The sequence below is a fragment of the Salmo salar genome, chromosome 09, assembly GCF_965601325.2.
Source record: "Salmo salar chromosome 09, fSalSal1, whole genome shotgun sequence".
Lineage (NCBI taxonomy): Eukaryota > Metazoa > Chordata > Actinopteri > Salmoniformes > Salmonidae > Salmo > Salmo salar.
The window spans coordinates 119874507-119893480 of record NC_138299.1 but is presented as its reverse complement, the minus strand read 5'-3'; the positions used below and the strand labels follow the sequence as shown (position 1 = coordinate 119893480).

Here is an 18974-nt window from a genome sequence, read left to right as displayed (position 1 = left end):
GATGAAGAATATGCACACCTGCCAATCAGGGTTGGGTAAGCTACTTTCTACTACAAATGTAATCCATTAGTTACTATTTACCTATCCAAAATTCTAATTAGTAAAGTAACTTTAGGATTACCCAAACTCAGTAACATAATTGGATTACTTTTAGAAGAAGACAAAAAGGATCCATCAAACACATTTGGTGTGTCATCATAGTGCGGTTGTGGGTCAGACTCGCTCAGGTGGAACAAACTTAAACTTGAGTCTCTTTTTCAATGAATGTCATTGAGAAAACATAAAGGTGTCATAAATTACTTTTTCTGCTTTATGAAGTACACTTCCCACCACACTTCCCACTGGGCACACCATGTCATTTCACTGTGCATAACTGCATAACTTCAATGTGCATAATATGGTTGAGACGTTGATCAAAAACATTTATACCTATATTCACCCCACTCAAAAAAAACTGCTAAAAGTTAGTTGAATTTCCAATGTTATCACTATGCTTTCAACCATTTAAAAGCACAACAACATTCAAATGGGAATACAAATGTCAGATATTTTCTTTATTTATACAACAGATTAATGTGTTATCACTGTGTGCTTCAGCTAGCAGAACCAAATTACCTGGATTGCAGTAAAAATATTACATTAAAAAGACATGGTGCAAGTGATCAATGCCTTTCGAGATGTTGGGTAGATTATTACAGCAATTGTCAAGATCTCCAAAAACCTGCAACGACCTATGCATGCCATGCAATCTTGAACTTGCACGCTTTATATGATTACATAAGAAAACATTTTTAGTTACAGTAACCTCAAAATGTGGCATGGATGTGTTACTCATTTTAAGGTTTAATGTTACATTATTTGTTTAAAAAAGGTACAAATTCAACATATTTTATACAAGGTTTGTCTATGGTGAAATTTGGTTGCCATGTTTGAAATCCAATGTATTTTCCACGTAGAGTCCACATTCACAATACATTGACAAATTACATTAAAACAACATTGATTCAAACAGTTTGTGCCCAGTGGGTTTAAAGGTCTTCATGGGTCCACCTGAACCCGAATACCTGAGACCTGACCCGTAGTAGTGGCGCGTGGGTGAAATCACTGGGGAAGCCAAGCCAGAAAAAAAGCCATATTACAACCTGTGTTTTGATAATTGAGTTTGCTCCATAACCTGTTAGTTCACATACTGTACCTTGACACCATGCTAAATAGGCCTAAGGCCGAGACAATAAGAAGACAGTGGCAGAATAAATTCAAACACACTTTTATTTCATCACAAAACCTAAGAGCAACCTCTGTCATCTGTCAAGTCCACAAAGCATATTGCATGTAACAAACAGTTACATGACCTACAGCATGGTCAAGCAAGTTAATATTTGACATTTTCGGACTACTAAATAACTATTGATTTAGAACCACGGAGAGTTAGCGCAAGTCGCAAAGAAAACAGGAGCTGCCTCCACTATTCCAGCACCATTTCAACATCAAATCACCTATGCTTAGTCTAATAAATACAGTGACAAGTAAAAGATGCCAAAAACAATTTAGTCCAATCAACGTAAGCCAAATATGATATGGCTGTCCATGGTTCTGATTTTGTGTGTTGGTGTGTGTGTGCGTGTGTGTGTGTGTGTGTCCGTTCATGCATGTAGAAACAACATGTTGACTCACCCTACTTATAGAGAAACGAGAAAGCTATCCTCTTTCATGTTGACGAAACGGTCTATGACTCTCATACAGTACACGCTTCTTTTTTTTGATGTCCTAGGTTACGCTAGCCCATCTTCCTTTCATGAACGATGTTAACTAGTTAACATTAGCCTTCTACGTATTGAACTTCCATCCTCTCAGGCCAGGGGCACAATGTATGAATTTATGGTTGGATCAGAATTGCCGTTATAACCATTGGCCAGTACAGAGAAATAAGTAAAACCACAAGTCCAAATCCCTATCTCTATAAATGGCTAATTTAGGAAAGTGACAATTGTAGCTAGCTAGCCAACGGAGGACAACAACAAGATGCACCAATTCAGATTGTTTCTGTCAATGACGTATGCTCTCGATGTGATTGGAGTGAATACAAATCCAAAATGGTTTCCCTTGACACTTTTTTGTGCGCCAGGACCATTCACAGTTGAGCTCACTCAGTTTCGCTCAATGCCAATTGGCCATTATTGTATCAAGGGAGGTCATATGCTGACTTCTCTTGCATTAAATGCTACAGGCGGCAAAAATGTCATAGTCATATGGCCTACACATACAGAGGGGCACTGTTTCACTCACTCAGATGCTTTCTCTGGTGAGATACATTCAGCCTCTTGTGAGGGTTTTTCTTTATTTGTACTATTTTCTACATTGTAGAATAATAGTGAAGACATCAAAACTATAAAATAACACATATGGAATCATGTTGTAACCAAAAAAGTGTTAAACAAATCAAAATATATTTATATTTGAGATTCTTCAAAGTAGCCACCCTTTGCCACAGAATTCAAGTAACAATCTCAACATCAACTGTTCAGAGGAGACTGTGTGAATCAGAAACACGAGCAATGGACATTAGACTGGTGTAAATCTGTCTGATGAGTCCAAATGTGAGATTTCTGGTTCCTTTTTGTGAGAGGAAGAGTAGGTGAACGGATGATCTCCGCATGTGTGGTTCCCACTGTGAAGCATGGAAGAGGTGTGATGGAGTGGGGGTGCTTTGCTGGTGACACTGTCAGTGATTTATTTAGAATTCAAGGCACACTTAACCAGCATGGCTACCATAGCATTCCGCAGCGATAAGCCATCCCATCTGGTTTGCGCTTAGTGGAACTATAATTTCTTTTCCAACAAGACAATGACCCAAAACACACCTCTAGGCTGTGTAAGGGCTATTTGACCAAGGAGAGTGATGGAGTGTTGCATCAGATGACCTGGCCTCCACAATCACCCAACCTCAACCCAATTGAGATGGTTTGGGATGAGTTGGACCGCAGAGTCAAGGAAAAGCAGGCAACAAGTGCCCAGCATATGTGGGAACTCTTTCAAGACTGTTGGAAAAGCATTCCAGGTAAAGCTGGTTGAGAGAATACCAAGAGTGTGCAAAGCTGTCATCAAGGCAAAGGGAGCCTACTTTGAAGAATCTCAAACATATTTGGATTTGTTTAACACTTTTTTTGGTTACTACATGATTCCATATGTGTTGCTTCATAGTTTTGATGTCTTCACTATTAATCTACAATGTAGAAAGTAATAAAAAATAAAAACATTTTTTTTTTTAAAGTAGAAAGTAATACAATTCTTTTTTTAAACCTTGAATGAGTAGGTGTCTAAATTTTTGAGGTACTGTATCCTATATAACTACTGTCCATACACAGCATCATATACATTGTCTTCAGAGTATTCTTACCCCTCGACTTATTCCACATGTTGTTGTATTACAGCCTGAATTCAAAATGTATTCATTTGTATTTGTTTCCTACCCATCTAGACAATACCCCATAATGACAAAGTGAAAACATGTTTTAAGAAATGTTAGCAAATTTATTGAAAATGAAATCTCACTTAGATAAGTATACGCACCCCTGAGTCAATACCTTGTAGAAGCACCTTTGGCGGTGATTACAGCTTTGAGTTGTCTTGGGTATGTCTGTATCAGTTTTGCACATCTGGATTTAGGGATTTTCTCCCATTCTTCCTTCCAGATTTTCTCAATGGGATTCGAGGCTGGGCCACTCAATGGCTTTCACATTTTTGTTCTAAAGCCATTCCAGCATTGCTTTGGCTGTATGCTCGGGGTCATTGTCCTGTCGAAAAGTAAATCTTTGCCCCAGTCTAAGGTTGTTTTCACTCTGAAGCAGATTTTCAATTATTTGCCTGTATTTGTCTCCATTCATTGTTCCCTCAATCTTCACCAGTCTCCCAGTCCCTGCCGCTGAAAAGTATTCCGGTTAGCCATGATGCTGCCACCATCATGCTTCCCGGTGGGAATGGTATAAGACAGTGATAGGTTGTGCCTGGTTTTCTCCTGACATAGGGCTTTGCATTCAGTCCAAAGACTTAAATTGTTTTCTCATCATAACACAGACTCTTTTGCCTTATTCCCTCAGAGTCTTTTAAGTGCCTTTTTACAAACTTCAGGCGTGCCATCATGTGCCTTTTTCGCAGGAGTGACTTCTGTCTGGCCACTCTCCCATAAAGCCCAGATTGGTGAAGTGCTGTAAAGACTGTTCTCCAATCTCAGGCAAGGAACTCTGTATTTCTGTCAGAGTGGTCATTGGGTTGTTGGTCACCTCCCTGACCAAGGCCCTTCTTGCCTGGTTGTTCCATTTGGTCAGATGGCCAGCTCTAGGCAGAGTCTGGGTAGTTCCATATTTTGTCCATTTCCCAACAATGGAGACCATTGTGCTCTTGGAAACTTTCAACACTCTAGAAATTGTTTTGTAACCTTCCCCAGATATATGGCTCATCACAATTCTATCTCAGAGCTCTACAGACAGTTCCTTGTCTCTACATACAGTTCCTTCTGCTCTAACATGCACTGTCAACTGTGGGACCTTATATAGACAGGTGTATTTCTTTCTAAATCATAAACAAACAATTGAATTGGCCACAGGTGGACTCCAGTCAAGTTGTAGCGACATCTTAGGATGATCAAAATAAATTGCATGCACCTGAGCTCTGTTTGGAGTGTCATAGCAAAGGGATGTGAAAACTTAGGTAAATTAGATATTTCTGTATTTCATTTCCAATAAATTAGCAACAATTTCTACAAACATGTTTTCACTTAGTCATTATGGGGTATTGTTTGTAGATGGGTAAGAAATTCAGGCTGTAACACAACAAAATGTGAAATAAGTCAAGGGGTAAGAAAACTTTCTGAAGGCAATACAGTATATACTGAAAAAATATATAAATGCAACATGCAACAATTTCAAAATTACTGAGTTACAGCTGATAAAATTAAGTCAATCAATTGAAATAAATTCATTAGGCCCTAATCTATGGATTTCACGACTGGGAATACAGATATAATGTTGATCGCAGAAATCTTTAATTTCGTGGATCAGAAAACCAATCCGTTTTTGGTGTGACCACCATTTGCCTCATGCATACCAACACATTTCCTTCGCAAAGAGTTGATCAGGCTGTTGATTGTGGCCTGTGGAATATTGTCCCACTCCTTTTCAATGGCTGTGCGAAGTTTCTGGATATTGGTGGAAACTGAAACACGCTGTCATACACATCGATCCAGAACATCCCAAACATGCACAATAGGTGACCAGTCTGGTGAGTATGCAGCCCATGGAAGAACTGGGACATTTTCAGCTTCCAGGAATTGTGTACAGATACTTGCGATATGGGGCTGTGCATTATCATGTTGAAACATGAGCTGATGGCATTGGATGAATGGCACAGAAATGGCCCTCAGGATCTCATCACGATATCTCTGTGCATTCAAATTGCCATCAATAAAATGCAATTGTGTTCATTGTCCGTAGCTTATGCCTGCCCATACCATAACCCCACCGCCACCATGGGGCACTCTGTTCACAACGCTGACGTTAGCAAACCGCTTGCCCACACGACACCATACACGTTGTCTGCGGTTGTGAGGCCGGTTAGACGTACTGGCAAATTCTCTAAAACGATATTGTAGGTGGCTTATGGTAGAGAAATTAACATTACATTATCTGGCAACAGCTCTGGTGGACAATCCTGCAGTCAGCATGCTAATTGCACATTCCCTCAAAACTTGAGACATCTGTGGCATTGTGTTGTGTGACAAAACTGAACATTTTAGAGTGGGCTTGTATTGTCCCCAGCACAAGGTGCACCTGTGTAATGATCATGCTGTTTAATCAACTTCTTGATATGCCACACCTGTCAGGTGGATGGATTATTTTATCAAATGAGAAATGCTCACTAACAGCGATGTAATCAAATTTGTGCACAGAATTTGAGAGAAATAAGCTTTTTGTGCATATTAAACATTTCTGGGATATTTTATTTCAGCTCATGAAATATGGGATCAACACTTTACAAGTTGTGTTTATATTTTTGTTCAGTGTATATTTATATTCCCAGACTCTGACATTGCTCGTTCTGATATTTCTTAATTTTTGCTTTTGGGATGTGTGTATTGTTTTGTATTATTATGTATTACTGCACTGTTGGAGCTATTACTGCACTGTTGGAGCTAGAAACATAAGCATTGTGACACCTTGTGACCAAAAGTATGTGGACACCTGCTCGTCGAACATCTCATTACAAAATCATGGGCATCACTATGGAGTTTGTACCCCCTTTGCTGTAATAACAGCTTCCACTCTTCTGTGAAGGCCTTCCAATAGATGTTGGAACATTGCTGCAGGAACTTGCTTCCATTCAGCCACAAAAGCATTAGTGAGGTTGGACACTGTTCGGCAATTAGGCCTGGCTCGCAGTCGGCGTTCCAATTCATCCCAAAGGTGTTTGATGGGGTTGAGGACAGGGCTCTGTGCATGCCAGTCAAGTTCTTCCACACCGATCTTGACAAACCATTTCTGCATGGACCTCGCTTTGTGCACGGGGGCATTGTTGTGCTGAAAAAGGAAAGGGCCTTCCCCAAACTGTTGCCACAAAGTTGGAAGCACAGAATCGTCTAGAATGTAATTGTACGCTGTAGCGTTAAGATTTCCCTTCACTGGAATTAAGGGGCCCAGCCCGAACCATGAAAAGCAGCCCAGACCATTATTCCTCTTCCACCAAACTTTACAGTTGGCACTATGCATTGGGGGCAGGTAGCGTTCTCCTAGCATCTGCCAAACCAAGACTTGTCCATCACACTGACAGATGGTGAAGCGTGATTCATCACTCCAGAGAACGTGTTTCTACTGCTCCAGAGGTCAATGGTGGCGAGCTTTACACCACTCCAGCCAACGCTTGGCATTGTGCATGATGATCTCAGGCTTGTGTGCGGCTGCTCGGCCATGGAAACCTAATTCATGAAGCTCCTAAGAAAACAGGTATTGTGCTGACGTTGCTTCCAGAGGCAGTTTGGAACTCGGTAGTGAGTGTTGCAACTGACAGCTAATTTTTACGTGCTACCTGCTTCAGCACTCTGCTGTTCTGTTCTGTGAGCTTGTGTGGCCTACCACTTTGCGGCTGAGCCATTGTTGCTCCTTGACGTTTCCACTTCACAATAACAGCTCTTATAGTTGACCGGGGCAGCTCTAGCATTGCAGACATTTTACAAACTGACATGTTGGAAAGGTGGCATCCTTTGACGATGCCAAGTTGAAAGTCACTGAGGTTTTCAGCAAGGCCTATCTACTGCCAATGATCGTCTATGGATTGTATGGTTGTGTGCTCGATTTTAGACACCTGTCAGCAACGGGTGTGGCTGAAATAGCAGAATCCACTAATTTGAAGGGCTGTCCACATACTTTTGTAAAAACAAAATCAGAATTGGGCTGCCTTTGTAAACGCAGACATGTTTGTTCTACATGGTATATGTGGTGTGTATTTCAGGAAGACAGTGTAAAGACGCTTTATATAATTAATAATTACTGATAATTTATGAGTGGTAGTGGAAATGTGGTCATAATTCATGATCATGGAGTAATCCTACAGATTCCCATCTTTCAATGACAAACTGATTTGAATTTGATCAATTAGGGGTGACATTAATGACATTAACATATATTGCTAAGAATGTGAGACCCCTAACGGATCTCAAACCCAGGCCACCAGCACCGATGATGAATGCCCCAACCATTTGTCAAAATAAGGTATATCCCTAGGGCATTTGCTTATCAGGCCAATATAGTAAGGGCCTGTCCAGAAGCAAACCCTAACCCCTTCTCTTTAGACACTTGTGTCGATTTGAAACAACTGGATAGGTGTAAGCAATAGGATGAATGCACTTTCAAGTAAATTTCTGCTCTGTTAAAAGTACTCAAGTACTCAGGAGTAACATTAATACAGGGTAAAATGCCCCACCAACATTAGACCACTATACAGAAAGCTCTAAAATTGCTGAAATAAGTCAATCAAATCAATGATGAGAAAATTGTCAGATTAACTGCTAACTGACACAGACATGGTGGCGTAGCAGAAAGATTGGAATGTCGGGAACCTATGAGGTTGTGAGTTCAAATGCCAGGTGACGACATACTGAATTATAATTACTGTATAAATTAAGATTTTCAGCAGACACTCTTATCAAGAGCAACTAGGGTTAAAGGCCTTGCTCAAGGCCACATTGACAGATTTTTCACCTAGTCAACTTGGGGATTTGAACCAACAACCTTTCGGTCACTGCCCAACACTTAAGAACTGGGCTACCTGCCACCCACAATGTAAGTCACATAAATACATTGAAAACACTATGTTAAAAGCACTGTCTGTGTCCCTAACCTTGCCAACAGACTAAGCGATGTGAATGGATCAGTGGTTCACTAATCAGGGCATTGATGGGCAACAGTAACAAGGTGTGATGTGTAATGAAAACATTTTTTGGGGGGCAGAATGTTTCTTTGGGACCATCAGGTGACGTGTTCTGAGAACTTTCCAATGAAACGTGCCTAGAACATTAATATTGGCTATTCTGAGAACATGATAACCACGTTCTGGGTAAATTCTGTTTGACATTTAGGGAATGTCCTCCTAACTCTAATGCCAAAACATGCTTAATAGGTTCTCATGAGGTTTTTGCTAACATACATAGAATGTTCCTATAACTAACAGAAAACTGGACACTCAAACATTACAGGTCACATAACAAAAACATTCTCTCTCCATAGAATTGTTAGCTGGGTTTACAGTGGCTACATATATCAACATGCAGATATTTAGGCTACTTATTTTTTGCCTCCACTTAAGATGTGTTGGAATCGGTATCAAATGCTAATGAATATCCATGAACAACTTATTGATAATGTATTATTCAGCTCTACTGATCATATGATATCATTTTCATGAAAATAATTAATTTAGGCGCCACAAACTATTCAGTTCCAGTAGGAGGAAACATGTTTGTCTCAACATTATATAAATTGAGAATACCAAACATGAGGAACACCTACAAGGTGTCAAAAGTGTTGCGCAGGATACTGGCCCAATGCTTCCCACGGTTGTGTCAAGTTGACTGTATGTCCTTTGGGGGTGGTGGACCATTCTTGATACACAAGGGAAACTGTTGAGCGTGAAAAACCCAGCAGTGTTGCAGTTCTTGACACAAACCGGTGTGCCTGGCACCTACTACCATACCCCCTTCAAATGCACTTACATGTTTTGTCTTGCCCATTCACCGTCTGAGTGGCACACATACACAATCCATGTCTCAATTGTCTCAAGGCTTAAAATCCTTCTTTAACCCATCTCCTCCCCTTCCCTTGCAGGTGTCCTTAATGTTTTGTATACTCAGTGTATATTTTTAGAAAACACTACAGACATGAAAAATAATGTTTGATTCAGTATTCTGATTAAGTGCATAAAGAACTCTTCACACAAAGAACACCTGGAAGGCGGTTTGACATTAGTTGTAATTTTTTTTCCAAGTCTGTCATTTCATTCTGTTCACATAACACTGTCATAAGGACACTGTAAGTGTGACCCAACAATCTAATCAATTAATTATTGTCCCAGAGAATTAGGAATTAGACTAGTAATTTAATAGGATATCTATGGGCTGTCCCTCCTTGGGGGGAGATAAACAATTGACCCATTGTTCTGTCCATTCCAGTGTTCTATTGATTCAATTACTGGTAGGTCTATTCAGAGTTCATTAACACTGCCATCTGAGTCTGTATGCAATGAGATGAATTGGGATTTGGAGGCGATGGAACTGTAAACAAAAATGTTTGCTATCTCAAAACAAATCAGTTCAAGTATCAATGTGTTCACTGTGTTCAAGTATCACCACCCTTGGTAGTACATGATGCAAAGATTAGGATATTTTCAAAGTTAGTTATCGTAATTACAGTATTGTCGTCATCATTCTGTACAGTTGTGTGGTGGTCACTATTGCCACAGTCATAAACCCTGCCTATTTCTACAATTTCTAAAATGTTTATACGATATAGACAATTTTGACTTTGTGGCTGTGTTATCTAGTGGAAACCCAGTTGTGTCCACATGTCACAATTTGACATGGTTAATTACAAGCGCCAAGGGGCGATGATTTGCGAATGTGCATCACACTTTCTTGTCAGACATAGCGTCAGCACACACGTATTTGTAACATCTATTGCGACAGTAATTATCTATGTTTCACCTGACTGTATGTTTTAGGCGAGAGTACTTACACCAAATGATCACGGAGCATCGTAATCATTCTCAGCAACATTTTAAAACGCTGCAAATAGAAATAGAAGATATGGATTAGAAGTGTTCCATGTCAAACATATTAGCGTACCTACGACCGTTCTTTTTGCAGCGTTCTGCTACGTTGCGTCTACTGAACATGCCCCTTGGCGTCACTAGTTACCACAGCCACAAAGTAATAAACCACGCCCATTTCTACAGTTTCTCTCCTTCAAATCTGATTGCATGCTTTATACCTAACCATATTAAATTAAGACCAATTTTGACTTTGTGGCTGTGGTAACTAGTGAACCCCCCCATGCCCATGGATTTGCGATGACGTAGAGACAACAAACAGTTGTTGGACTTGAGTAAGCTAACGTTAGCTAGCACAAGGACGAGGAGATAAAACAGCATATTTACATTCAAGCGCTTCTCTGGGAACGTCAATAAGCGGCACGTCTTCGTTTTACAGTACCAATCAAAAAGGAGATTACTGCTCTACGGTTAAATCATTTTGGGCACGAACGAAACATGCTCCGGACTATGACGCTTGTTTTTTCCTTGCCTATTCGGGGATTGTGATGAGAGGTGCTCGGGTGAGACCGCGAGCGACATTAGGAAATCATTAAAAAAATATATAATGATAAACTCGAAAACAAAGCATTTGGGTTTACCGAAAGGTGCATCAAACTAAACTGGTCTAGATGTCATTGTTGGGTAACTACTTTAGCTAGGTAGCTAGTTTGCTTAATGCACAATACATAGTATTTTGCTAACGTAATGGAGGCACCGTGAGCGAATTGCACAGTTGTAGCTAGTTAGCCAGGTAACGTTAGCTGGTCAGCCAAAATATAGTTATAACGTTAGCTAGCTTCCACATCCACTTTTAGAGTGTGCTGACGAACAAAATACAGAATACTGTAACTAAAAACGGCTATCTATGCACTTCATTGATATCTATCGTGGTTACCTAGCATTAAATTAGCTAGCTAAATAAGTATAAACTAGATTGAGACTAGCTACTGTCGCAGGAGAATACGTTATTTCTCGGTTAGGATTTGTTTGTCACAGTCGTTTGACACGAGGTGTGTTGCCTTTAGGTCTTGATCATTTGACAACTATTTACAGTTGCTGGACATGTGATATGGTGAATTTATCAAAGGTTTTCTGAATTACAATTTCAGGCTATAAATATTCTGAACTGCAGGAACGCATCACGTATCAAACCAGTCACCAGTCAAGAAATTATATCTTGAAATAGTTGTGCATGTGAGCACAAATAGCTGTTTTGTCAATCAATTACTTTTAACACTCAGAATGCACTTTATATTGTCGTTGTTGACATGTCAAAACAAAGTTGTAAACATTCTTGATGAAAGTACTTATTTTACAAATTGTTAGCTATTTTAGGATCAAAGACCAGCATTCAAAAGCTTGACTAGAAATCAACCTTGTGTCACGTTTAGAGTTCTCGAATCCCGTCTAATTGCTAGATCAATTGCCAGCACTATCTTCCTGGAAATGAAAATATGAATATCGAGGAGCAAACTCTAGATTTGTGCAACGTCAAAATGAAGAGTAATGTCGATGACAATACTACCAATAACTCGGAAGAGATCATACCCCGGATTTCGGAACTGATGGATGGAGACTTGTGCAAACAAGACATTGGCACCCAGGTCGCCGACATGTCCTCTCTAGCCAGGCTCACAGACAACCCGCGGGGGGAGGACAACCACCGGTCAAAAGAGACACTAGAAATCGACGAAGTGAACGGGAATAAGAACAACAGCGTCCCAGATACCCCTGCAATAGTCAGTTCTGACTTTGCCGTTTCTAATGACGACCAAGACCAAGAGGAGAGTTTCAAGGATACAACACCATCGGCCCTCATGTTTGCTATTGAGGAAGGGGATGATGGTGGGGATATGGACATTAGTGTGGATTTGAGCCTGGATGAAAGTGGCATGTTGGAGTCAGAACCTACGGACCAGGGACCATCCCTAGCAGAGGAAACATTCTCAAGTGGTACCAATCCAGATTCATCTACCCCAGATGTTGTCACGGACAAGGAACCTGATAAACCCTCGGAACAGGGGGTTGCCACAGGAGAGGCACTCTCTCCAGATTCATCTACCCCAGATGTTGTCACGGACAAGGAACCTGATAAACCCTCTCCTGTCATTGCCACAGGAGAGGCCCTCTCTCCAGCCCAGGATGAGGGGGATGAGAAACACAAAAATGGCAAGAGGGTGACTTTTCCTTCAGATGAGGATATTGTCTCTGGAGCAGTGGAGCCCAAGGACCCTTGGAGACATGGTAATTTCTCACTCAATTTTCTAAGCAATATCTGTGACCGTTTCATATATTTTTAGGCCTTGTTTATATGGTGTCCTTAGCCTTGCTGAGACCTCAAGCTGGGGATGCCACACAGTGTAGACTGGCGCTCTTGAACTCCTTGACTGGCAGAGGGACACTGTCACGGACTACCTTTCTGTTGTCCCTGCCCTAATAGAGGGTTTTTGCACTCACCAGACTTTGCGCTTTTAGTGTTGGGTTGTCGTGAATTAAATTTCTTGATGAAAACACTCGTAATGTTAGAAACAGCATTATGTTGTCACCTAGAGTCATGTTTGTTTTTGCAAGCTATAGCACCCACAATTTGACAAAGTAGGTTTTTATAGAGCCATAGAGTTTAGTCTAATATTTTTTGCCATGAAATATCTGGTATCGTAGTATCGCTATAGTAATAGTGAATCCTATTGGATTGTTTCATTCGGTCTTACTTCTCTGCCTTCCATGGCGACCATTGGACCCCAACATGCGACCACAACATTATACATTTCATATCGATTCCATCCCCAGGCAATACCTAGGGCCTATATAAATTTGTCAGACCCCCTTGTAAAAATGAAGAATTGAATCATCTTACACAAATGTCTTGACACATCAGAATACAAGGTGAGGACCAAAGCTAGTTCAACACCCAGGTCATTTATTTTTGTCACTGATGTCTTGGGGACTAAAAAGCCCACTAGTTGGCGTCATCCCTGTTTTCTTTCTTATACATTTGATAATGGTTCCACATGAGTTTCTCCACAAGCGCAAAATTAAGTAGGTTCCCTTAGACGTCTCTGTGTGTCTTAGTCATCAGCCAGACCAGGCACTCCTTAAAGGTATGCCGTTTTAGTAGTGGGCAGTGTTTTATTTAGTGAAAACAACTCCGTATTATCCTATGTTGTTGTATGTGGCTGGCTTATAGTGATATTCCTTAGGTCTGCTATGGGGGTAGAGGTGCACTAATTCTGAATGGGCAATTTGTTTTTCAGTTTTGTTTCCGTTTTGCATACAGAACAAATCATGTAGGACTCCCAGTCTCAAGTATTTGAATGCCTGTGGGTTTATTCTTTTAAGGATTCTGCAGTTTCTCTTTATTGAACATTCCCTGTAGGCACCCCAAGCACTTGCAGACTAGGTTTATTTAATGTAGGAGGGTCGGGTGGGGAGATTTCAGGTATTGCCAAAAAGCAGCACGGTTGACATGCATGTTCAATTGAATTGAAATTATATGGATAAAGTCATAGTACTTTAACACCAAAACAAACCTACTCAGACAGTCATGTCCAATGAGTGTCAAGTGAATGACATTTACCATGTCACTAACTCAACACAGTTCAATTTGTTTTACGTTAGTTCCTAGATAGGAGAACATGACTAGAAATGTTGATTTCACGTCTAAACAGGAATTCTTTCGATGAGTTCATTCATGGCTAATATTCACGGTAAATGCAAACATCCAAATGGGCATGTGAAAATTAAACTTAATCAGGCCGCAGGCGACGTCTCTCCCCGTTACATCATGGGGTTCCTGAGGTTAGAGCCATGGTCGACAAGAAGTTATCAGTTTTATTTAAGTTTCAAAGGTCCAGTGGCTGGAGAGGGAGGGTGCCAGGGATATCACATGATTCAAGATAACGTTCTGCCATCTAGGGTAGCGATATGACTGTTATCTTGATCAGTGAGTGCATTCCTATATTTCTACCAATACAATACTATCAGTCATGTCAGTTACACTGCCAACTGAAAAAGGACTAAATGGTACTAGGGCTGGGGGATAAGGACAAAAGATCATATCACAATATCGTTGTCATTTATGATTGTATTTTGTTTTTTTTAATAATAGAAGTTCTAAATATGCTTTGAGTTGTTCATGACTCTAGGGTGGCAGCACATAAATTCTGAGTGATTTCAATGGGGCTTTCTCCATTTTTATACTGTTCAATCCAACTCAAAACAAAAATCATTGTCAGCATTTTCATCAATTTCTGTGTTTCCTGCAGTTTTATTATCATTTCCACACTGCCACACAGCATGAAATATAGGCCCAGTTAATTAGTGAACTGTTGGAATCATGGAAATATAATTATTATTTTAATTCTATAGTTGGAATAGAGTGGTCAGCACCTTGAACACATTGTTTGACATGACAACGAATTAATAAACCAGGGAGGAATTATTGACAGGAACCAAAGTGTTGGTCAGTGTTTCCAGGTGACCCAAGTTAGATGTTACATTACATGTTTTCTTTCTTCATGTAGCTAGCTAGCCACATATTAATGTTTCGCCTATTACTCTCTAAGATAAGATAGAATTGCACAAACATGCTTATCTAGGCCGACACCGGCACCAGGCAGCATTAGTTAGCTGTGTTTGCTCTGACCCTTGGTACCTTTAGCAAGCTAGCCAACTAACTAGTGATTAGCATTAGCGGCTAACTCAAATTATTTTAGCAACACCTTGCTAAGAAAAGACAAACTAGCAGATAGTTTACAGAGAGTAAGATACACAAACTAAAAGTGTATAGAATGCTTGTGGAAAGCAGCATGTCACCAACATTGCTGCATCCATCTGACCATGCTGAGTGAACGACAAGAACGTGCTCGTGACTCCGTGGTCGAGCAACCGCTCTCTCCTTGAGTGACGGGGCAGGGCTTGGTGTGGTTATCAGCATTCAGGAAAGGAAGAGAGAGTTAACTATAAAAACTGACATTATATACACTGGAGTTTCATATCACATTTAACAAACCAAACTTTGAAATGCAGTTATAGGTAAAGTAAAATCTCAAACCAGTTCGTGCATCAATACCAGTATATAGTCAAATATGGTATACTGCCCAGCCCTAAATGGTAGATAAAACTCAGGCCAATGTTAAATGGCTTTAATCATGATGATAACCCGTCTATTGTAAGTGAATCAGTCATGCTGTTGAAGGGTTCTGCAGAAGATTGAGTGATGTTGTATACTGATGTTTTACTCCCTCAACACGTTCATTATTTCACCATCTGAAACATCCAGATCTAGACATCCCAGGAAGTTTGAGGCATAGGCCTAATATTCATAACAAGCCTGCATTGTGCTCAATCCCCATCCAGTATCCTTGTCTGTCTTCGTCTTAACCATCCTCTTCACTGCTATTGCATGAAGGAGTAGGCCTAGCCCAGATCTCTCTCTCTGTGTCCTGATTCAGCAGTCTTTCCCAGGGTGATGTTCACTCATGGAGAAGTGTGTCTAAGCGGGTGTGATGGGCAGTGACTGAACTGAGGCCCAGGAAATGAAATGTATCTCCATCCCCGCCCCCAAGCCTCTTCATGGTTCACTTGAACTCATTGCCACAATGGATCTGGCCTGGATACTTCCTTGACTCGCTGGTCTAGGATCAGCTCTTCACAGCCCAAACCTCATCTTAGCCATCAAGAGGAACAAAACTGGCCTCAAATGAGTGCTTGGTGCTGCTCTCTCCACCAGACCCAGCGATGGGATGCTGCTCAGTGTTAGACTAAACTGTAGGCTGTTATTTCCATAATGGTTTAGGCCTAGTTGTAATCTTAGCTACAAGTCATGCAATTATATAGCCTCTCCTTGTTGTCTTACATGCTGACATGTTCAGAATGGTCACAGTTTACGTGGCCCCTAGGATAACAGTCTCACGATTGTGTCTGTTTAGTTTCTGCGGTGCTTCGCTAGTTCAAAGCATTGAAGATGTGGATAGATCACTATGCAGTTTGCCACTGAAGTACAGATCCACTCAGTATTGTAGAGCCTTGATAACGTTAAAGGTGAATTTTAGCCTGAACAAATTGATAGATGACACTACTTCCTACATGGTGTTTGTTTGTCACCCTGCAGTGAGATTGTACAAGGAGTCCTAGCCTCTTTGTTTTGTTGCACTTGTCCCTTCCCTTCAGTCCTGGCTGGGCACATGTTGCATCATTTCCTCAGATTCCTGAACTTCCCAGCATGACTCTTAGCGGCTTTGCTTCCTCTTCTCCCTCCTTATTCGCCCCTCCCTTTCCCTCTCCTTCCCTCTTTCATTCTTCCCCGTTCCCTCTCTCATCCATCCTTTCTCCTTCTCTCGGGCATTCATGGGAAAATCATGTGCTGACTCCTTAACATCAGCGGTTCCCAACCTTTTTTCGGTTACTGTACCATCAACTGAATTTTGCTCTTCCCAGAGTACCCCGAATGTACCCCCTCATGTGCATTTTACCAGTAAGCCTATAGTCTCATTAGTCTTCTCAACTATCCTCTGTGGATAGGCCAAGTACCCCCAGGGCTCCTAGTAACCCTGGTTGGGAACCACTGCCTTACATTATGCAAGAAGCATGTGGGCTGCTGTTGGTTCTTCTATTGACATATACAAATTAGATTAGTTGACAATTGTAAATATTTGGCTTTTGTAAACAAGTAAGCTAAATCTCCCCCAAATTTTTGGGTGAATTTCTTATCTAAGCTACACTGCATTTTGTTATGAATTTAAGTGAAAGTATTTTTCCATTAATAAAATAATATGTAGAAACCTGCGTAGCCTACATGTGATCTCATGTCAACACAAAGGCCCACTTGGAAATTGGCCCGTGTGCCCTGGCCGTGGCCTGGGCCCGGGGCCTCCCCGGTGCAGTTTGGGCGGGACTGGGCGGCGCCGCCGCCCGAGTGGGACATGACAGCCCTGCCCTTTAACTGTGTGTCTGTCTGAACTTCAGTCATGGACCTTGGGACTGCAGCCAGTGCAGTCAGAGGCCACCATTTTGACCAGCGTGTTTACAGGGGGGGAGCTGCTCTGCTCCACTTATGAAAACAACATACCTCTAGGAGTTTGCGGTGTTTAGGATGACAACCTTGTTTTTGTACTAAAAACTGTTCTTCAGCCACCCCCGTCCTTCATTATTTTTCTCTTTTGGAAACTGTAGCACAAATTGAAGCACAATTTTTGCCTGAGGGATGGCTAGCTTCCCACATAAAACACCTATCACCCCTCTTATCTGTTTTAAACAGGGCTGGCCGACACTCATCACAAAATGCCTGCTCACTTATAAATAGACAGGGCCCTGTGGAGAGCCAGTTCAGTCATACTGTTTTTAGCCCATGATATTACAATCCTTCTTTGCCTGACAATGCCTCAGCTACTGTGTTGCTGTTCAGTGGCATCACAGTTACAGTGAAGCTGTCTTGAAATTGAAATGTATTTTATTTATTTTTTATTGAACCTTTTATTTAACTAGGCAAGGCAGATAAGAACATATTCTTATTTACAATGACGGCAGTAGGTGAACTGCATTCAGGGGCGGAACGAGAGATTTTTACCTTGTCAGCTCGGGGATTCAATCTAGCAACCTTGCAGTTACTACCTGCCGCCACAATTAATTACAGATTAACACGTCACTAAGATGGAAGAAAAGATTTATCTTGCTTCCTCAGGAGTAGATGGCTCTTATGACCTGTTATGATGACACGTTAATTCACTTATAACATGTTAACAAATGAAATTGGTGTAAAATGCAACCGTGCCTGCATCTAAAGGTGAAATCGCTCCACTTGGGCAGTGAGAGAAACAGAAATGTGTCCATTTCCCCTGTGTTAGCCTCTCCGCTACGTGCCCTCTGTTAATTATTGACAAGCAGGCTAGCTCTAAATTTGCATTGTTTCATAATCACGTTCCATGTGGTTCTGGAGCACTTGATTCCCTGCTGTTGCTGGATCGATATTGTTACCAAATCCAGACATGCTGACTTTTCAGGAGGGAGAAAGTTGGAGAGGGGACTGAGGTGCCATTGTGGTTGTGTTGGTTTCTTCTAGATAGCCTGGCCTGGACATTGTGTGCTTGTTTCTCAGTGTGTCCCTGAGTGAGTGGGGCCAGACGTGGTCCAGGGGGAAAAGCAGGGGTTACAAACTGATCTTCCTTATTATCAAGTTTGGATTAATATAACTTAAATAAAATGATCATATGTGTGTGCTAGGTGGGTTCCTAATAGGCTATTTTTTATATTTGCAGCTACTTTTTAAGTAAATACCTGCATTTAACTTGTGCAATACGTTACAAGATAAAGCAGATCACATTAATTTAATCTCACATTTTTACATTATGAAGCTTACCGTAGTTCTCCAGAACAGTTGAGCCCAGTCACGCTATTGTTTGTAAATAGCACAACGGGAGAAAGCGGGAGCATGTGAGTCCAGCTGTTTATTGACGGGGGGCATTTTTATATTGAAAGACAATTATTAATTTTTTGCTTCAATCAAGTGATCAAGGACGTGCAACTATAGTTTTTCTTCACAGAAAATACATTAGTGCAACACATTCGGCAGAATGTGAACAGAAGTGCAATGAGTAAATTAGCATACAATCGAAAAGCAAGGT

The 18974-nt window shown here is 41.0% G+C and overlaps 1 protein-coding gene and 1 long non-coding RNA gene across 3 annotated transcripts in view; one reads left to right on the top strand and one right to left on the bottom strand.

Annotated features, from left to right (window-relative positions):
- Nucleotides 1-539: 539 nt before the first annotated feature.
- On the bottom strand, nucleotides 540-10838 carry LOC123744718 (uncharacterized). Its single transcript, XR_006771127.2, has 3 exons — nucleotides 10699-10838; nucleotides 10278-10327; nucleotides 540-1104 (listed from the first exon to the last, which is right to left on the bottom strand). It is a non-coding gene; the product is annotated as an uncharacterized LOC123744718 (long non-coding RNA).
- Nucleotides 10590-18974, top strand: part of LOC106612384 (protein phosphatase 1, regulatory subunit 37) — a 58064-nt gene continuing 49679 nt past the window's right edge. For both annotated transcript variants that reach the window (XR_014378862.1, XM_082956163.1), the window contains exon 1: nucleotides 10590-12597. Coding sequence is in view for 1 of the 2 variants with exons in the window: in XM_082956163.1 (XP_082812289.1) it covers nucleotides 11808-12597 (790 nt within the window). In the remaining variant the exon portion in view is untranslated. The remainder of the gene's footprint in view (nucleotides 12598-18974) is intronic.